Raw genomic sequence first — 22538 nt, forward strand, 5'->3', positions numbered from 1 at the left:
TTACTGTTCTTTGCTTCCAGTTAAAAGAGGCAAACAGAAGCAAGTGAACATAACTAGGAGGAAGTGGGGCAGTCGGGGGTAAAGATGAACAAAACTTGAGCAAAACTTGAGAACTGAAGGGTAAATCTCTGGAGTGGTGAGAAAGATTTCTCGGTGATTCTAACTCTGCTGCTGGTTCCATATGTGTACAATGACGCCATCACACTAGCCATTATTGCTTCGTATTTGAACCTTCTTTTCAACCCTATATCTCTCGTTCTCTGTCTCTCCCATTCCTTCTTTGCAGTACACGGGCCTCTCACTGTTGTGGCCTCTCCCGCTGAGGAGCACAGGCTCCGGACGCGCAGGCTCAGCGGCCATGGCTCACAGGCCCAGCCACTCTGCGGCACGTGGGATCCTCCCGGACCGGGGCACGAACCTGCGTCCCCTGCATCGGCAGGCGGACTCTCAACCACTGCGCCACCAGGGAAGCCCACTTGCCAGGTCCTTTAAATGCCAGTCCAGTTCTATTTCCGTAAACTGCACCCAAGGGTAATGACTAAAAAAACCCAACCCCCCAAAACTTCCAATACTGCTTTGACCTTCTGGTTTTCATATGTAAAAATGGTATTCTATGTTCATTACTTTAAAACCATAGGAATTAGGGGCAGGAGGAAGATTTGATGCCATTTAAACTCCACTGTTTCATGTATGTAAGGATTATTTGATTTAGAATCTGAATGTATATACTTCAAAAGGCAATGTGATTCTGAATTGTGGTCACAAATGTGGTTCATCTTTGGCCCTTCTAGCCAGAAATAATCTTGCCCTAGAAATATGTATGCTACATTCAGTAAATGATCAAAAAAGTTATAGTAAAGTCAGAGTCATGGTCATAACCATCATAAAAAAAAGTCGTAATCAGTAAAGACCCACGTTTGTCCAGTGATTAGGTAAAGCAAACACTAGGCTATATGGGGGTCTAAAATCCACCCTTTTGAGAAGTCTTGTGCCCTGAGACTGAGTCAGCTAGAGCTTTCCATGCGGTGAGGAAAGAAGAACAGTATCATTTTTAAATAGGTAAGACTGTGGAGATGCACACTAGTTACAGCCAAGCTGGGTTTTCCCTAAACCAGTGAAAACAAGCATCTTGAACGTCAAAATTAATTTGCTGTTAGGAAAAAGGATAAAAGAAACTTAAGATCCTAATCTGTGAGTTAAGTTACCATGTATCTATTCCTGGCAGATGATAGGTAATCGACTCTGCTTACAAACAGAGCAAAACAAACAAATGAAAAAAACACACTGCGTTTCCATATGGTGTGATTCCTAACGATCTGTAGAAAAATTCTTTAGTGATAAGTATATTATTTATATATATATGTATATATAATAGGTTTTTAAAAACAAAAAACAATTATCTGATGATTAATTTGATCATTTGAAGTATAAAATAAAGCCCTATTTTTGTTGCAAGATTGTAATTTGAAAGGACATGATTTTTCATCATTTAAAAACATAACTTACTCGGGCTTCCCTGGTGGCGCAGTGGTTGAGAGTCCGCTTGCTGATGCAGGGGACACGGGTTCGTGCCCCGGTCCGGGAAGATCCTGCGTGCCGCGGAGCGGCTGGGCCCGTGAGCCATGGATGCTGAGCCTGTGCGTCCGGAGCCTGTGCTCCGCAATGGGAGAGACCACAACAGTGAGAGGCCCGCGTACTGCAAAAAAATAAAATAAAATAAAAACATAACTTACTTGAAAGAGCAAATAAAAATTAAACATTGACAATTTTTCAGAGTTTATGCTTAACATTCCATCCAATATTTTAAGCCATTTATCCTTTTTGACTAATTAAATTCAACAACTATTTATCAAATACCCATAATACATCCAGTTTTATAACATCCATGCTTTAATTTATTTGATCCTTTCAATTGCATCTGAAAATTAGTATAAAATAATGGAATTTTATTATCTGCTTTTCTCCTCTATAGCATATAAACTCTAGAAACTAACACAATTATCATTCAGTTTGCTTAAACAAATTACACTGGATGCTTTATTTACCATGTCAAAAAATCACAATATAATCTTTCATGTAGTGTTTCTTTTCTTTTCTTTTTTTTTTTTTTGCAGTACGCGGGCCTCTCACTGTTGTGGCCTCTCCCGTTGCAGAGCACAGGCTCCGGATGCGCAGGCTCAGCGGCCATGGCTCACGGGCCTAGCCGCTCCACGGCATGTGGGATCTTCCTGGACTGGGGCATGAACCCGCGTCCCTTGCATCGGCAGGCGGACTCTCAACCACTGCGCCACCAGGGAAACCCTCATGTAGTGTTTTTGATGGGAAAACAAAACATTGCTTAATTCTATAGGATTACATATATGGGTGAATTATATGTGGGGAAGTAGTCATCTTAGGGCACATTTGTTTGTCAGAAAGATTTATGTCCGAAATCCTAGAGGCGTGGCAGTTATAATAATTGTAGGCAAAACATGACATCAACTTTGTTCTTTACATCTTTTTACTAACTCTTCACAAAGCCAAATCAAACATAGAAACAGCTATTGCTCTGAACCACAGAAAGAGGTGTGTCTATTATCTGTCTACCTTATTATCAGCATACAATTCCATTGTTATTTCCCTTTTTTTCATGTTACTATTCAAAAGCCATTTGTAGAGATGACTCTGCATTAACCTGAAGCAAACGAAAAACCCTCCTAGTAACATACTTGTTAAATATTTTATGGGCACTAATATATCACTGAGGAGAACCTGTATGAAATACAATAGTTTTCAACTTTTAAGTATTCAAACCTTGATTATAATTCAGATTTTTCTTCAACTTGGATCATTTTTTGAATTCACACGTTTGAAGAACACACACAACATATTATTCCAATTGATACAATATTCCAATATACATTCTACAGTTTAATATACATTAAGAAGTCATTTATGGACTCCAGTCTCCTCATCTGTAAGATGTTGAATTAAATAATTTTCAAAGTACTTTCTAACTCCCATTTTCTAGAACTGTAAAATATGTGTACCATATTGTTTTTAAATGACATCAAACTAAGACTTAGACAGTTGGCCCTCGGGATCCGTGGGTTGCACATCCACGGGTATGGAGGGCAGACTACTAGACTTGAGTGATTGCAGATTTGGAATCTGCGGTCCTGGAACCAATTTGTATTTTACTACAAAGCCAAATAGACATAAATGTAGATGGAAAAGCTCCATGTGAACTATTTTTATAGAATTCTATTTCGTATAGAGTTTAACCACATGAGAGCACAGTGGCTGCTTATGGTGTGGGACTCGAGGCCCACACTCTGCTCTCCCAGCTGTGTGCCGTGGTGTGGGATTGCAGCCACACAGGGGAAAGGGAACATTTTTGAATTCACACAAAGGCACCTTACAGGCCAACAGGAAGCTCTAAAATGTGGTTATTTCTCTCATCTTAAAAAATACAAAATTTAAAAAGAGAACAGCCTTTCATGATCCCACTTTCCTTCCAGTCCCTGCGCCATTTCTCTCCTCTCTTTAAAGAGCTGCTTCCTCTTCCCAGCTGTATTTCTCCCTCCCACCGTCCACTGATCCTACTCCCATCTGGTTTTTGCCCCACATTCTCCACAAATCAGCTCCGATCAAGGACCTCCGGGACCTCTGTGGTCTTTCTTCTTCAGTCTTCCGTGGCTTCATCCTCAGCATTGCCTGACATCACTCCATCTCTTCCTCTTTAAACAGCTTCTTCACATGCCTTCCAGAACTGTCTCTCCTGTTTTCTCTCTGGCCTAGGTGGCTGTACCATCTCAGTCTCTGTTGGTTCTTCCCCGCCTCCTAGACTCTTTCTTTTCTGTCTACACTCCTGCCAGAGAGGATCTGGCTAGTTCCATGGTTTAAATACCACCTAACCACAGGAGACTCCAAAGTGTACATTTTAAGATTGAACCTTTGCCCTGAACTTGTAGATTCATTTGTCTTCTTGGCTTCTCCTCCTGGATGTCTACTGGGCACCCCAAACTCAACGTGTCTAAAACTGAATGAACTCTTGATATTCACCTCAAACCTGCTCACCTAGAGCTTTCCCCATCTCAGGAAACTACTCTAGCCTTCCAATGGCTGAGGTCAAACCCCTGGTGTCTTCCTTGACTTCTCCTTTTCATTCATACATCTCAGCCGGTCATCAGCAAAATCTTGTCAACTCTACCCTCCAAATAGATCCAAAAGTTGATGTTTCCTACCACCCCATGTCCAGTCTGGTCAAAGCCGCCATCATCACTCAGCTGGACTATTAAACTCACCTCCCAACAGGTGTCCTTGCTTCTGCACTGACTTGCCTCCAGGCTCTTCTCAGCGAGATCCTAACACCCAAGTCTGATATCCCCTCTCTTCACAAAACCTGCCAATGTCATCCCGTCACACTCAGTGTAAAAGCCAGGGTTGTGATGAGGACTTACAGGGCTGTCCACGAGCTGCCCAGATTTACATGCACCCCTGCCCCCCCCCACAAGCAGACACACACACTCAGACACGCACAGTCACATGGACACACACACGTGGACACACGCAGACACTCTGTTACCTCTGTCCTCATCTCCCTCTACCCTCCCCTTCATTCCCTCTGCTGCAGTCACTCCAGCCTCCCCAGTGTTGGTCAGGTCAGATGCGCTCGCTATCCAGAAATGCTCTGCCTGGAACTATACACACGGCTCACTCCCTCATTTCTGTCCGGTCTTTACCCAAAAGTCGTCTTCTCAGGGAGGGCTTCTTTGGCCACCTAACCAAAATGTAACCCACCTACCCATGCCACACCCTTTGCATAACATCCCCCTTCCCTGCGGGCTTATGTTTTCTCTTTAGCATAGAGCATCTGCTATACTAAATCTTTTTTGTACCTTGTATTTGTTTCCTCCAGTAGAATGTCAGACGTGTTAGGGCAGAGATTTTGTGTGTTTTGTTCACCGTGTCTACATTGTGTGGGATGATGCCTGGAGCATAACAGGCACTCAATAAATGCATTATGATTTGTTTCAACGAGTGAATAATGCTGTTTTCGAGACAGGAGCAAAACCTGGGTGAACTCTACGGGCTGTTTAATCTTCTCACGGCAGTGAATCCCAACCTCTTACACTGGCTCCTCCAATCTCTTCAAACCCCTAGAAGCCAAAACAACTTCCTGGCTATCGCTTTTTTAGGTCACTATTCCCATAATTGGTCATTCATCCCAGGCTTCAGTGATGTTCAACGTCTCTGATCACCTCTGTTTTCTCAGTCATTTCCTTAAAGTCACCTCCAGCAAGTTCCCTGGCAGCCGGGGTTGCCTTCAAGGATATGGTGGAGGAAATGGAAGGCAAGAATCAGTGGGCAAGAAAACCTGCATTTTTGGCACACCTAGCAATTAAAACACACTATTTGGTGATGAGGAGATTGTGGTTCCAAGTTTCTTTCCCAACACCTGGACAATTTAACTCAAAACGAAAAAAGCAAAGAAGTTGGTCATGCTGACATGACCCAAATGCCTAATTCAGTCATTGTGTTCTACCTTTTCCTCATCAACCCAAACACACAAGAATGGCACTAATATTACTCTTTAGATGCATTAAATCTCCAGTGCTCAGATATATATGTCTATATATGGAGATGGCTAAAGTGACCCGATGAAGCAGGAGCTGGTCAGTGGTCCCGCCTCCCCACTCATTCCACACAGACCTACAAGCTTATATTAAAAATCCCTTTGCCATCTACCCTTATCACCTTCACTTCCAATCAATGTTTTACAGAGAAAACATCTTCCTTTGTTATTACATGTCCCTCTTGTCTCCCTTCTACCTTCATCTCTTAGCCTCTATTCCTTTAGCCCTTTGTGTATGTGATACACACACACTCACAAACACATGTGCACACATACACACCTGCTTCCCTGACACCTCAGTGCAATATGCCAAACTTCTCTCTTACCACACCCCTATTTTTCTCTTATAATCAGGTAAGAGGAGGCTGAGGAGAGCAATAAATAGTAATGGACCAAAAAATATTCAGATAATGACTTATCTTTTAACTTTGGTTACAGTAATGTCTGCAAATTTATAGTGTTTCTATGTTTAATCTTTAAAAACATGTCTTCGCATGTCTTCAAAACTTGGATGACTTATCATTTAAATAGAAGAACATGAACTTTGGAGATAGATAAACTTGGGTTTTACAGTAATGTATCAATTATGTAGTTAGATAAAATAAGTTTGGGGAGAATATGAGAAAACTAGAACCATCCTGCACTGCTGTGAGCATGCCATGGGGTACAGCCATTCCAGAAACAACATGGCAATACCTAGTGGGGAAAAACAAACTTGCATTTTAACATCTGAATTGTGGCACACCTTTTGTAGGCTAATATGGGTCAAAACTTCAATCAGAAAACAAACGTAAGAAGTGTAGGTCATGCACAGTAAACAACACACACCACAGAACTCCCCCAATTCAGGCTAGCAAGGTAGAAGGATGGGTGCTCATTAAAGCATTCATATTGGAGTCAGCTGTGTTAGCTCCGACTGGCTGAGCGCCCAGTACAGGACCTAAAGCATGAGAAGACAGGAGTACTCCAATGACCTGTTTATTTTGTGTGTGCGTGTGCCTACCCACATATTTATACACACATATCTATATACATACATATGCACACACATATATACAGTTTAAGAAAAATATTCTAGATACAAACTGTGATATAATGAATTAGCATTGCTCGGGACATTGTTAAATAGCATATTAATGAACTTCAATTCACCTATTACAAGATATAGTCACAAAATGGAATTAAATGAGGACATTAGGTACCCTGTTCAAATGTTTCTGATTATAAAAGCCATTCTCCTAAAAAATAAGGATAGGGCTTCCCTAGTGGTGCAGTGGTTGAGTCCGCCTGCCGATGCAGGGGACACAGGTTTGTGCCCCGGTCCGGGAAGATCCCACATGCCGCGGAGCGGCTGGGCCCGTGAGCCGTGGCCGCTGAGCCTGCGCGTCTGGAGCGTGTGCTCCGCAACTGGAGAGGACCCAGCAGTGAGAGGCCCGCGTACCGCAAAAACAAACAAAAAACAAACGCCTTCATTTTTCAAATGAGGAAGGTGCAACTCAGAGCAATTAAATGACTTGCCTAAACCACATAGGTTTACTTGCTGCCCAACCTGGGTGGGTAGGTTGAATTAATACTCGTAAGATGCTTATTGACCAGCAAAATACAACCAACCCATCTGCAAGAAAGTTCCAGCATCCCAGAGTGAGAGTCTTTCCAGGCTGGAGGAGTATTCACCAAGACAGCTGTGAGCTGCTGGGGCCCCAAACTTACCGCTCCAGGTGCTCAAGAGAAATCTAGACAGTCCTAACACACCTCAGAATGTCACCAAGTGCAAGTTCATGTGCCCAATGCACAGTGAGGCCGAACAACTGGAAAAGTCAGAGTTTGAAGCAGAGAAAGTTTTATTGCAGGGCCATGCAAAGAGACTGAGGGCTTACACCCAAAAAAACCCCCCAAACCTTCGGAAGGATTTCAGCAAAGCATTTTTAAAGGCCAGGTTGGGGGTGGAGTCACAGGGTACGTGATCATCTCGTGCACAATTCTCTGATTGGTTGATGGTGAGGTAACAGAGTGGCTAACTTTATCAATCCTTAGGCACCAGTAGGTCTGCGGGCTCATGATCATCAAGTAGTTAATTTATTCCATTTGGTGGTGGTTTTTAGCATCTGAAAAACTCAGGAAAGATGCATGAGATACTATTATCTGGGTACTTCAGAGAGGAGCGACAGCAGAGGCTCTGGGGGAGAGGGTCCTGCTCGGTCACAAGAATTGGGAATGAGTGTGTTTCAAATGAATGTATGAAAGACAGGTTCATAAGATATATATGGCATCTTCTGATGCAGTACAGCCTCAAAGGGTACCAGATGTCAAAATAAGACAGTTTATTTCCTTATAATTTGCAAAAAAAATTTATAAATATATACTCACATATATGATCGATGATGCAATGGATCGATGATCCATTCCCGTAACTACTCCTCCTACGCTGCAGCTTTCATGCTAAGTAGTTACAAGTATCATAGAATTAGTGTAGAGCATTAAGATAAACTAAGAGTGTTAGAGAAAACGAAGGAAAAAGAATACAGATATGCTATTTTCCTATCTTAGTATCGGTGTTAATGTCTTCTTTAACGATATTTGGCTCCTGAGAAGTTGTTTTTTTAGTTAATACCGTGTTTATCAGGACTTTAGTTTCTTCCCACCTCATCGTCAGCATGCCACCTCACTGGAATCTAGGAAGGAGCTAATGTATACTGAAACCAAATTTGATGCTTAGAAAATCCTTGAGCTGTTGAAAGGCACACCTGTGTGGTTTGGCAGGTGAGTTGAATCTCAAAGAATTTGTGCAAATCTCTGGTTTAGTCGGCTAAACTGGTTTCACTCCTGAACAACCCTGGGGTGAGGGAATAACCATAACAATGCCAAAGAAATAACTTCCAATGCTAAATCTCAGTGGTTTAGGTCTCAAAAGTGCAAAGGCTCAGAATATATTTCAGGACAGTAAATGTCTTCATGTCAAATTTATTATAGATACATTAGTACTTTTCATATTGGAAAAAAACTACAGTTTTTTGTAAAGGCCAAGTCATTGTTAATTAAGAGGTTACTTTGAATAATTTGGAGAAGTAACTTTCTAACTGTATTCACTTTTATATTTAAATTAAGAATGGTTTTTTATGAATAGTTAAATAAAAATGTCAGTGAACTGAATCCTAAAGAAAATAAAGAAGTATTTATCAGTTGAAAGGTACTCTGTAAATGGGTTTGCAGATCAATTGCAAAGGTTACTTGGGACTCTAGAATATTAAAGTGAAACAGGTCATTTATACATTACTTCTTTTTAAAAAATCTATTCGGTCTGTTTTCCTTTTCTGGACATTCTTATGTTGGATTATGTGGTTTCTTCTGACTAAACTACTTTTGAAAAGCTTAAGATGTAAGACATTCTAAAGTAAATGCTTGATTCCTTACATAATATTCTTTAGGTATTAAAGAAAGTTAACATTTTTCATCCTTTGGTCAGGCACTCGTGGGCTCTAAATGTAACTCTCTGCAGTTAATATGCAGTACATGCCAGGGAAGAGAAGTTTGGGGCTGTCAAACCTCATGGAACAGACAGAGAATAAAAGAAAATTAATCAAGTCCACAGGCATGACGACCCTAGTCTGTTTCAGCTGGCAAAAGAACTAATAGTGCTGCCACCCAGGTCATAATTTATGGGTTGTTTGTGGTATTTTCAACCCTTTTAAGTTGAAGCTGTGTGTTACCATCTCTACAATAAAAGAATATTTCTTTTCTCAAAGTTTTCAACCAACAGATGAATATTCTTTTTCTCTATGACACACACCATCTGGTTTGCTTAATTGACTGTTTATACACATATACATGCGTCTCAACTGATCAGTGCTGTGGTTTCCAACCTGGCTGTACCTTAGAAGCTTTGGAAAAATCACTACCAGAGCCACCTCCAGAGATCCTGGCTTAAACGGTCTGGTGATGCAGCAGAGAGAGGGTCTTTCTTGGAGGTTCAAGTTAGAATTCAGAATTTGTTTCCTCTGGAAGCTATGTTGAAACGGTGGGTTTGTGTATATTTCAAATACAATAGGTAAAACTACATTATCTGTTAAATTTAGGGGGGATGGTCTGAAACACCGAATCAGTCTTCACAGTTCTTTTTGTAAAACAAGGTACCTTTGGTTCCAAACAATGGAATTTACAACCAATCTGTTGATAAATTAGGAGCTGTGTGAGTCTTCAAGGTCACAACACTAGACTTTTTTGTGTCAAAAGTAAGTCAGGGTTTTGTCTTGCAAAAAAATGAATCAACAATTTTAGTGACAAACTACCATGAGGAAGACACAAGCAAACAAAGACACTCAAACAAGACCAGGAAATAAAGTATAAAACCAATATTTGTGCAAATTTTAACTTTAGGAAACTTCATAGGAATGTCCTGGTTCACGACTTCTTGTGTTGTCTAAATAGTAAATTGGATTAGAAATAAGCATATCATTCAGAAGGAAATATGGCACAGAAATAATAGTGGAAATATGCTGGAGGACAAGAAACCAAGACAATAAAAGCACTTTAAAATGGCAAATCATACAAAAGAATAGAGGACACTTGTTGTCAATACTCAAAGGTGACTGACTTGAATAGAAGGGAAGATGAGAAGGATGAGGTTAGGTGGGTGCTTCCCAAACTAGTGTTAAGCTTGACCCCCCCCCCCCATGAACCCAACATGACACAACAGGACAAACTGGGACCAAGAGGATCACAGTAGTGGAGCTATGTCTGCATCCCACTAAGCAAACGGGTCTTCACCCGTATTCCCATTCACACAAGCCGTGAGATGGCCATGCACACACAAACACACTTCCCAAGAGCTGCTGCATGGCCCCAAAGTAGGACTTACCCTGTGTCGTCTCAGTGCAAATCATGGCAGTGGATGGATGTTAAAGACAGCCAGATTTGGGCTGAATAGAAACAAAAACTTGCTAAAAGGCTGTCAGTACAAAACAGAACCAGAACATACACCTTGCCATGCACTGAATCTTAAGTCCAGAAGGTGAGAGCATGAACTGAATACTATCTCTAGAAATAGGATGATTGACCTCCTAGAGTAATGGAAATAAAAATAAACAAATGGGACCTAATGAAACGTAAAAGCTTTTGCAAAGCAAAGGAAACTACAAACAAGACGAAAAGACAACCCTCAGAATGGGAAGAAATATTTGCAAACGAATCAATGGACAAAGGATTAATCTCCAAAATATATAAACAGCTCATGCAGCTCAATATTAAAAAAATAAAAAACCCAATCAAAAAGTGGGTTGAAGACCTAAATAGACATTTCTCCAAAGAAGACACACAGATGGTCAAGAAGCACATGAAAAGCTGCTCAACGTCACTAATTATTAGAGAAATGCAAATCAAAACTACAATGAAGTATCACCTCACACCAGTTAGAATAGACATCATCAGAAAATCTACTAACAACAAATGCTGGAGAGGGTGTGGAGAAAAGGGAACCCTCTTGCACTGTTGGTGGGAATGTCAATTGATACAGCCACTATAGAGAACAGCATGGAGGTTCCTTAAAAAACTAAAAATAGAATTACCATATGACCCAGCAATCCCACTACCATAATTCAAAAAGGCACATTCACCCCAATGTTCATTGCAGCACTATTTATAATAGCCAGGTCATGGAAGCAACCTAAATGCCCTTCAACAGACAAATGGATAAAGAAGATGTGGTACATATATACAATGGACTATTACTCTGCCATAAAAAGGAACGAAATTGGGTCATTTGTAGAGACGTGGATGGATCTAGAGACTGTCATACAGAGTGAAGTAAGTCAGAAAGAGAAAAACAAATATCATATATTAACGCATATTTGTGGAACCTAGAAAAATGGTGCAGATGAACCGGTTTGCAGGGCAGAAATAGAGACACAGATGTAGAGAACAAACGTATGGACACCAAGGGGGGAAAGTGGTGGGGGGTGGGGGGCGGATGGTGGTGGTGGGTTGAATTGGGAGGTTGGGATTGACATGTATACACTAATATGTATAAAATAGATATTAAGAACCTGCTGTATAAAAAATAAAATAAAATTCAGAAGTTCAAAAAGAAATGAATGATTTGTTGAGTGTGGAGTATAACCATACAATCTCCAATGGTTCTCCCAAATCTATTTTGGTGTTTCTGTAATTCAACCTCCTTTCTTCTTCACAGATGTTCAATCACCTCTAATTTCATTCTGTACCAATTTTGTTTTGTTTTGTTTTGTTTTTTTAAGTGACAAAGGGGAATTGAGAAACTCTTCACAATGAACCAAAGTGTCCCTGCAATTTGGGGGTTAGCAACTAGCGTTATTATAGCAGATCTGATTTAGAGGTTTTAGACCTTGGTTACTTTGGGGAAGAAGGAAATCCTGAAAGTTCATACCACGAACTGCAAGACCTTTAAACGGACAAATAATAAACCCATAATAAAGTCAGAGTCTTTTTTCTCTCATTTATGCTCAACTGTGTGAACTCTGGAGCCAAAAGTACACCCTGATCTTTAAGTTTGCTTTGAAACAGCAATGAAGGAATGAGCTTATCCCTCAATTAGGTGCAAAAGGTGGAGGTGGTTAAAAAAAAAGTTAAACAAGATACAGAGCAGCTGTGACAGCCCATCGGCTCATAGAAGAGACTCAGAACTGGCAGCTGGAAGGGACCCACAGGAGAAACGTCTTAAATGCACGTCCTACGTGTAGTACGTTGGTATCAGCAGGCCAGCATTGTGGCTGGAACAGTCACGACCAGGACTGTAAAGAAGGCCCCGACGCAGCCTGTGCTCTCCATGGGCTGCTGTTCTGAATGTAGGTTTGTGCCACGCACCTCTTGACAGTGACCTTCCGCATACCGCCGGGTCAAAAGGAACTGCAGAATTTTAGCGCAAGGCCGACTTCGAGCCCAGAACCGTAGTGATCCCTCCTTGACAAGCCGAACTGGGTCACTCAAAAGAGCGTGGCACTACACCGTTAGAGTTCAGCGGGCCAAGGGCTGCGTTAGCAGTTGGCGTCCTTTCCGGGCACACAAAAGGCTTTTTCTGCTCTGCTTTTACAAGGTATCCTAGAAGCCAAGCTATTGCCAATGGGTAGGGCTGGGGAGGGGAGGGGAGGGGAGGGGAGGGGAGGGGAGGGGAGAGGGCCCGAACCCAGCAAGTTGTCCACGTCCGGCTGCCAGTCTGTCCAACAGGAGAGCCGATCTCGGCTGTGCCTCGGCCCCGGGGATGGGGGCGCGGGGGGGAGGGGGGCCACAGGGACGCGCAGGCGTGCGTTCCTCCAGACCGCGGGCGCCGGGCCAGCTGGCTCGAGAGAACCCAGGTGGCGACCGTAAAAGCTCCCCGCGAGCCTTCTCTGCCCCAGAGGGCGCGTCCCGGGGTCCGCGCGCGCGCCCCCTAGCGCCGGGCCTGCAGGGGGCGGGGCGGGACGGGGTGGGCGGGGGCGGAGGGGGCGGAGCCGCGCGGCTGGGCTCGCGGGGGTCGCGGCGCCGAGCAGGTGCGCGAGAGCGAGCGCTGCTACAGCGGGCGGCATGGCGAGCACGGCGTCGGAGATCATTGCCTTCATGGTTTCCATCTCCGGCTGGGTGCTGGTGTCCTCCACGCTGCCCACCGACTACTGGAAGGTGTCCACCATCGACGGCACGGTCATCACCACCGCCACCTATTGGGCCAACCTTTGGAAGATGTGCGTTACCGACTCCACGGGCGTCTCCAACTGCAAGGACTTCCCCTCCATGCTGGCTCTAGACGGTCTGCATCCCGTCGCCCCCCGCCCCTGCCCCTCGCTCCTCCACGGCCTGCCGGCGGGGCTCCCGCTGACCCAACGACCCCCGGCGGGACCCCCGGGCCGGACTCCTCCAAAACCCGGCCCCGCTGTCCCCCTCAGTGCCTGAAGGAGCCGGGGAGAGTCCCCGGTGCCCGTGGCCCGCCTTCCCCGGACGTCTGTCCCGCGGGGGGCGCCTGACCGAGCCCGGAACCCCGGGGCGGGAGAGAGGGGCACGCAGACAGGCCTGGGTGGGGTAGGTGACACTCAGGCGACGGGGATGGAGGGAAGCAGCTATGTTGTCTCGAGAGTTGAGGACAGGGCAGTGGGAACCCCCTCTCTTGGGGACTGTTAGGACACGGAGTCACGAGAGGGGGCTTGTCTTCTCCAGCCAGCACTACCCAGAAGGGCTGGATTCTGATTAAAATGGACTTGTCAGAGCGAAATCTGCTTGCTCTGAACTCCCTTTAGCCATTTCGTTAGTTCTTTTAAAAGTGTGTGTGTGGGGAAAGGAAACGTTGCAGGAGCACCCGCTCCAAACCCCCCCGGCCCGCATCTACAAATGAGTCTGCTGGGCTTTAACTCTGCCTCTAAACGTTAGGAACGTAAGTAGCCCTAGCCTGTGCCGCAGAAAGTAGAGAACTCTGGCCAGCAGGAATCTTGTGCGGGAGACTGACAAGTTCTGTGTCGCGCCTCCCAAGCCCATTCTCAGCGTCTCCCTCAGCGTTGTTCTTTAGTAAATTGTTTTCTACGTAGTTCTTGTTAGCGACGCTCTATACTGTATTGTATTAGAACAACAGGTGTTCACAAAGAAAACTGGCTCTTTTTAGTCTCAACAGGTGTTCACGAAGAAAACTGGCTCTTTTTAGTTTCAGACGGGCTCTTTTTAGTTGACAGTGGATGTCAACCCGGTCACGCTGATTGCTCAAGTCCTAGGCTCCTTTCTTCCAGGATTTTACAGCACGTGACTAGGTGGATCCCAACAGAAACTTGAGAGTCATTTACGTTAGTTCTCGATTTGAGGTGTTTTCTTTTTCTTTTATTACTGCTCTGCAAGCTTTTATTTGCATAACTGAGTAAATAAAGGACAAGATTTAATCCCCCTAAGATGGTGCTTGCCACGAAAAGCAAACTGCTGCTCGATGGAGGTATTTGGTGGAAACTCCGTATAAGGGAATACGTGTCTGGTTTTAGATGAGTGACACCTGGGTCTGTGTCCTGGTGTGTGTACGATAAGTAGCTGGTACGCTCTTGATTCCCTAGAATTACGGTTGAATTTCCTGTGCGCTGCAGAGCACACATCCAGGTAGATGTTTGAACAGGCAGGCTCTTGTTTCTGTGATTTACATTCAGGAATATGGGATTGACAGTTACTGTCCTAAACACATTCTTCTGTTGTAACTGTACTGTCACCGAGATAGCCTGCCAGATAGGTACGCTTCCTTCTACAGGACAGCTGGGGGACAAGGGAGGGGATGGAGAGATGAATACTCCATGAAGGTTATTGGGTGCAGAATAGTGTGCACCTTATGTGTCTGAGCTGAGAATGGACGTCATGGTCTCAATATTTGGGGACAGGTGGGGTAATGAGGAGGAAGGAGAGCGTAGCCTTCAACCATCCAGCCCTAGAGAGGAGGCGTGACGTTTGTATACAACCCAGCTCGCAAAATGGCCTTCCGCGTGTGCTCGTGTGTCTAGAAAATGACTTTAAGAGACGTAAATGACTTCACCTCTTGTTCTGCATTGTTTTAAAATTAATAACATAGCTTTACGAGTCAGTACATATAGAAGTAACTGTTTTTTAACAACTGCATGGTATTCATTACTCTGGACAAACTGGTTTATTTAACGACTTACCCATTGTTGGACATTGGACCCTTCCTAGATTTTCACTGTTCTTAGCACTTTACTGAAAACCTTTCTATTAGCCTCTTTGTGCGTATGTGTGTATCTGTAGTGTAGATACTGAGGAGTAGTATTGTCAGAGCAGTAGAATATTCATTTTATTATTCAGTTTAAATCGTCCAATTACATTCCACCAACAGTGTATGAGAATACCTGTTTCTCCACATTCTCACCACCAAATTTTTCATCCAGTTTAATGGGTGACATCCTATCATGTTATTATTTTATTCCCTGATCACTGTGATTTTGACCACCTTAGCATGTATTTATTGACCCTTTTTGTGTGTGTGTGACTTGCCTGTCCATATCTTATGCCCATGGTTCTTTTGTTTCCTCTTGGTTTAAATGATTTGTTTTTTTAAATTCTGGATATCAGTCCTTGATTTATTATATATGTTGCAGTCTCGGCCCATGGCTTGTCTTTTAAACGTGTGATGTCTTTTCTCATACAGAACATTGAAATGTGTATTATAATCGCATTTATCAGTCTCTTCCTGCTGGCTTGGCCTTTTGTGGCTTAAGAAAGCATTGCCTATCACAAAGTTATAAACTTACTTTTCATCATCTCTCAGAATAATATTTGGGGGGAGTTCAACCACACAGCTACATTTTCACGTGGAGGTAAGTCAGTTCCCCCAAAGAGGAGGCCCCTCTGCTTGTTCGCGCTCTGCCGTGTATTTTCTGGGCAGCCGCATCTGCTGGTTGCTGGGCCTAAGGCAGGCCCTGTCTACAGCACGCTGCATGTGGATTTCCCGGTTATTGCACTAGAAGTGGAGGGAGAAAGCCACGTTGCCAGGGGCTGTGGTGACCACAGGCTTGAGTAGGCCAGTCCTCTCCTTAAACCAAGCAGAAAAATCCAAGAAGGGAGAGAGAAGGCTCACAGCTCTCCCGTCTAGTCTTAAGTGGAAGAACATGCCTCTTGGACACAGATGATGGAGTCATTATTCTGAATCTCCTATGTGAGGTCAAAGCTCTGATTGCTCATCATCAGGGGGTATCATTGTTACCCCAGTTCTCCCTACAAGGAAAAAGCTAAATGTGCAGGTTTAATGTTATGCCATGTTAAGATTCCAACTGTAATTTCTGCTTAGAATCAATCTTAGTGTTATGGAAGGGAAGCTTTGATGTGTTTCTTATCATTCACTAGACGCTTGGTTCATATTCCTCCTGTGAAGGAAGTGCTGTTATCCTCGGGTATTACAGATGAGAAAACAGGCTTGGAGAGATTAGGTAATACAGTCGAGGATACACAGCAGGTAAATAGAAGAACCAGAGGTGAAATTCAGAGTTCGTGTCTGCCCCTCATACCACCCTTCTCTCCAAGGATTTGCAAAAAGTACGCAAAGCTACTAGCATGAGAAAGCACGTCCTTTTTTTCTTCCTTCAATCAGCAGCTACCAGGCGTACTGCTAGGGAATTGTCTCCACCAAGTGGATATTTTCATTTTTGCTAGTTGGAAATGGAAAATAAGGTACATTTGGAAAACCATTTTAACTTTGAAGGGACACCTTGAAGTTTTCCTCCAACAGAATTCATTAATTTAAAGTCACAGGAATTTACTAATTGAAAAACTCACCGTTGAATGAGCTGGTGATTTCTGTTTATTGCTAACCCATATTCCTTTCAAAGCACCCCTTGAACTGCAGCTGAACATTTTGAGCCAGGTTTTTTTTTTTTTTTAGTATATGCCATCTATTTTTGTTAGTGGGAATGTTTGCCATTTCTTCCAAAGGAGTTGACTATAAATTATACTTCAGAGAACTTCTGAGCAAATATGTTCATGCCCCAGCACTTTAATGTGGTAATTAGCTATTAACGGTGTCAGTAAATTAGACCTGCCAAAAATAATGGCCTTCTTGACTAGGTTTTTACCACCACTTCACTTGAGGGTGTTACTTATAAGTTTTGACCTCCGGAACTGTTAAAAAAGCAAGGTTGTAGAGGTCTGCCTTGCAAAAGATAAACTCTGAGAGAGTTTGTGGGAAGTCACCCAAGGCTTGAGTCTGTGGGTGTTTTAAGGACTGGTAGCCCCTAATTTACAGACCTCAGGCTTACCAACAACTCGATTCCATCTATGGCCGACAGTGGAGTTTATCCCCAGGAACTCCAAACCCTTCTTTTATGCATGCGATGAGTTAGCAATTTATCGCTACTGTTCCCACATCAGAGAGAGTTACCTTCCCCACCAAATCAGGGTTCTGGTTGGTTCTGAGGAAAGACCTGACCTCATCAGAACCTGCTCTCTATCTCTCCTCTTGTGCTGAGAGGGCAGAGTTGATCCTGCTGTAGGTACCAGGGCTGAGACCGGAGAACTGAGTGAGACACTCCGGGAAAAAATGGTATGAGTAGTGGTTAAAGTTGAAAGCCTACTGTTATTTTTCCAGTCACATTAAGGGTTGAATTCATCAGCCTGGGATTCTGACCACTGTGTACCATTTGGGAAAATGTGTTTTATGTTCTTAGTGATCAGACCATAGACTTAACCTTTTGCAAGGCTCGTGTGTTTTCTGTACATAAAGCCTGTAAGATTCCTAAAATAATGCAAATTATGGTGCATGATAAGGTTTTCTAGAATAGTTTTTTAAATATAGGATAGAAGTTATATCACACACACACTTTGTTGTCTGTTTAGGATTGCAGTAAGAGTTAGCTAAAACACCTCAAAACCACAGGTTAAAACAAATCTCAAAAAATAATGAAACCACACTGTCCCAGTAGCTCTGGTGGTAAATGATGAGTCAGTTGTGGTTGTCCTGGAGGACTGTCTTTAATCTTGCAAGGAACTAACAGGCTTCCTCCCCCTATGCTTCTATTGCTCCCTGGGTTCTGGTTGGGGGACTTGAGGGTTGAAGTTTAAAATAGAGCTGGGTCACTGTTCAGCGGCAGAGACACAGATAGCCCTGCAGCACTACTATAGCTACCAAAATAAACCTCCATTATCCTGTTTTGCTAAAAATAAGTTTCTTTTGCTGTTTTTGACAGCCTTACCATCAGGGAAATTATTTTCTGTCTGGAAGTAGTTCACCCTATAAAATAGAAGATCATTGTCATTGCATTCTGCATTTGTAGGGACCTAAATCTGTTCAGTTAATTAGAGCATCTTCTGGGTACTCTTCACAATGGATCGTAGGGGTAGGACTGAAACTTAAAATTTTATTCTTTCCCTGAGAAACATAGACTGGAGGCCACCTTCCCCCATTATTCCCTGAATATATGATTATCGTCGCCTTAGAATTATTATTTATCATTGACTTTGCCTGAACACAATAATAAATGGCTTGGGGTATCTTGGCACTTATGAGTTTTTTCATATTAAAAAGTTTAATGCCAAATGTAAACCTGAGAGATATGTACGTTCATTGGCTTAACAAATGAACACACCAGTATGTGCCGTCATTATTTCAGATTGAAATACGGCACTGTTTCAGTCTGAAATGAAAATGACGGCATGTGGTAAAAATGTATTAGTTTAAATCCTGTTAACTTAAAACTTGTTAGTGTCTGGACGAAAGCCAGGCTGAAGTTTACCATCACCCTGGCTGTTCAAATAAAAATACGTGACTAAGAAAATGAATGGTGTAGGAGGAATGATCAAACAAACCAACAGAACAAGCTTTCAGGATACTTTGAAAGCATCCATTTATATGCAAACAGTTAATTTCATAATTATAAAATATTCTTCTAGGAACCAACCAGTGCTTATTTAAACCCAATGTTATTATGTGTGCCCCGAAAATTTTCAAAAGGTCATGAAAACACATCTTGATTTAGACTTCTCATGGTTCATGATGACATTCCAGTCAGTCTCATTTATAATCTTTCACTAATATTAGAAGATGTGACTCTGTGGGAGCTCTGCTCGATTATAAAGATTACAACGTCAAAACTATTAAAACATCTGTTTTAAAGGTCTGATGTGCAGAGGAGTAACAGGGTTGAGATAGTGGCAGATGAGGTTTCCCAGGGTGAAAGGCAGTATTGCCTGGGTTTTGTAGGCAGAGCTGGATGGAGTCCATCTCAGCCCCTTACTAACTCATCTCTGGCACGTTATGTAACTGTTGTGCGCCTCAGTTTCTTCATCTGTGAATATGGGGATAATAACACTCAGAGATATATCCTGAGGATCATGCATGTGCCAAACTGAAAAGTGTGTGACGTAGAACAGGCACTCCATACAGATTCACTTGCTTTTCTTTCTTGCTTAACGTATGTTTTAACCCTTATGGTTATTTTTGTGGAAAGCAGAACACTCATTCACGAGGACAGTGTAAAATGAGAGTTTCTTCCTGGACAACCACATGTTTTAAGTTAACGTAAATGACCTACTCTAATTGCAGGTTATATCCAGGCGTGTAGAGGACTTATGATTGCCGCCGTCAGCCTGGGCTTTTTTGGTTCCATATTTGCCCTGTTTGGAATGAAATGTACCAAAGTCGGAGGCTCAGATAAAGCCAAAGCTAAAATTGCTTGTTTGGCCGGGATTGTATTCATACTGTCAGGTAAATAGTAACTTTCTTCCAAACAAGGTGCTTCAGGATGTTCATGAAACACCAGTAATCACAGCCCTTTCCTTCTGATGCTCTTCAGGGCTGTGCTCCATGACCGGGTGTTCCCTGTATGCAAACAAAATCACAACAGAGTTCTTTGATCCCCTCTTCGTGGAGCAAAAGTAAGTACTCTTCTTAAGTCTGTATGCTTGGGGCTCACAGGAAATGGCTATAAAATCATCTTCTAAATTAAGCTACATAAATTTCCTCCATGGCTCATGAAAGTGAGACATACTGATAAATGATGTTGGATGACATCATTCAGGAGCAAACGTTTTATATGCTACATTGGCAGAAGATGCATCGAACCACTGCATTAGGGTTACATAGTGTCTTGTCTCTAAATAGCTCAAGGCATAGGATTTAGAATGCTAAATGTCATCTACTGTACGAAGTCACGTAGAGGAAAAGTACAAGAGAGGTGTAAGGTAGGGAGGAAAGAAGGATGAAGTATGACGGCAGAAAACTAAGAGCTTGCCTCGATTGTTGTCCATCCAAGATGATATTTGCCAGATGTTCTGGGCCAGCTTCAATCTCAGGCATTGAGATGAAAACGGAGACTGTGATCCTGAAGATGAGAAACGTTTAAGTGATATTGAATGAAATACTATTTTTCATTTTTAGTTAGCCTTTTACATTTGTTCTGTTGACCACGGCCTTAACACGTGCCACCTAATAAACCTTTGTAAAGAAATTGTACATGACTCAGGGTCTTTAAAAAATGGTGTAAGAGTGGCACAGACACCCAGATGTGACCGGTCTCAGCTGCGGGTGATGGTTTGGCACTTACAGACCAGTTTGTTTGTTGGTTTTTAATTATGGGCTGTTGCTTTTTATAGTTTCTCTAGGCTTATTTCTTTGCATTGGGAAAACCCAAGGAATACCAAATTAGAAATAATAATAGATCAAATATTTTGTCTTCTGTGAGAATATTCCCACAGACTTCTGTAGAAAGCCGCATGTGTACTGCTGTCATCCAGGCTGGGGATTCTCTTTCAGTCTTCAGATCAAATGTTATGGAATTTTAAAAGAGTAATTACTAAAATGGCTGATCAGGGTCCATTACTTTTTTCTGGTGGATTTAGGAATCTTTAGGAAATGATTTTTCTAGTACTGTCTTTAGTTTATGCATAAATAGTAAATGTATGTATAATGAAAATAATAGCTAACACATGTTGAGCCCCTACCATGTACCAAGCAGAGCATTGCAAATATTATTTTATTATTTTGGTCTTACAACATCCTTATGAAGTAGGTTCTCTCTGTACCCTCTTTTTTAAAATTGGGGAAAGAATTCAAGGAATATGTGCAAGGGAACTTGGACTAAGCTAATAGGCTGATTGAACTATGATTCAAACCAGGCAACCAAACTCCAGCACACTTAACTCTAAAATGCATGATATATAATATTCTACTATTTTGTAATTTTTGTGACAGTATGCCACATATATTTTTCATCAAAGAAGTTTCTTTTGTGCAGTAGTGTTTATTGTGAAATCTTATTAAATGGAAAACAAAAATGACTGCTTCAGACCCCAGTATGATGTTCACTCCCCTACCTACGTTAGAAAATGTGTTCTGATTTGTAAACTTTCTCCTGATTTTTGATAATGAGATTTGCACCGATGTGCATGGCACCAAACATTGGGGTGAAAACTAAGACTGTTCTCCTGAAGATTAGAACCATTTTAATGATATTTAAATGAAATATCAGTTTTCATTTAAATATTATACTTAAATGATATTTTTATTTCAGGGTTTGATATCATAAATATACCACAAAATCATATTTCTCACAGTTTATTTTATTAAAGACATTGCCGACTTTTCTGGATTACCTTTCGTACATCACTGTTCTGTCTTCCTGACAATCATTAATGATGTCTTTGTCAGACTCTTAAAAATCATTTTCATCTTTTCTCACAAGGCCGAGGCTAATATCTGTATCTGTATGCACAGTAACTTAAACCTTTCCTTTGTGTTCTGTGCTTGCTATATGCTCAGTCACCTCACTCAGTTTAGTACCACTGGAATTTCTTATTCTTTCAGATTTTCTTTAAACTCAGTTTAGTAATTATGGACTGTGAGAGGTTTTCCTCTTTTCTACATTCTTGATGCTACGTTGAACTATTCCATTCCCACTGTGAGCTTCCCAGCATCCCTCTTTCTGTCTATGCCTACTCTCTCTCTCTCTGTTTTCTCATCTGGAAAATCAGGATAATCATAGAGTTGCTGTGAGAGTTAAGAGAGTGTGTATATGTACCCTTAGAACTGATTAGAAAAGAGCAAAAGCCTTGTATTAATAACTGTATTGTGTTAGCTATTATTAAGGTTGCTTTTTAATTGTGTGTAGTAGTTAAGATGTACCTTATCTTTATGGATGTCTTTATTAGCTCTTTTCTGCAATGACTTAAAAATATAACACCTACAATTTGCCAATTTACCTTAGGTCATTAAAAACACAAGAGTGAGGGATTATGAAAAACACCATGGCTTACAAATTGGTAATATTTGCAAATAACAGGTCCTTCACACCAAAAAATACAGACTTTATTAAAAAAAAAAAGAAAACCTGCATATTGAGAACATGTTTAGCTCCTTGAGATCAGAGCTCACTCACATTTCTATCCCAGCAGTGCCTGGCACAAAGAAAGGCCATGACTTATGTACAAGGAATTATCAACGCCTGTTGAGAATTGTTAAATA

At 42.1% G+C, this 22538-nt stretch overlaps 1 protein-coding gene across 3 annotated transcripts in view; it reads left to right on the forward strand.

Annotated features, from left to right (window-relative positions):
* Nucleotides 1-22538, forward strand: part of CLDN10 (claudin 10) — a 98347-nt gene that overhangs the window by 63087 nt on the left and 12722 nt on the right. For 2 of the 3 annotated variants that reach the window (XM_060129195.1, XM_060129196.1), the window contains exons 2-3: nt 19623-19784; nt 19873-19954. In XM_060129195.1, the coding sequence (XP_059985178.1) occupies nt 19623-19784; nt 19873-19954 (244 nt within the window). Of the gene's footprint in view, nt 1-13139; nt 13368-19622; nt 19785-19872; nt 19955-22538 lie in introns of all 3 variants that reach the window. The other variant, XM_060129193.1, reaches the window with a different exon arrangement.

This window comes from Lagenorhynchus albirostris, chromosome 18, assembly GCF_949774975.1.
Source record: "Lagenorhynchus albirostris chromosome 18, mLagAlb1.1, whole genome shotgun sequence".
Classification (NCBI taxonomy): domain Eukaryota; kingdom Metazoa; phylum Chordata; class Mammalia; order Artiodactyla; family Delphinidae; genus Lagenorhynchus; species Lagenorhynchus albirostris.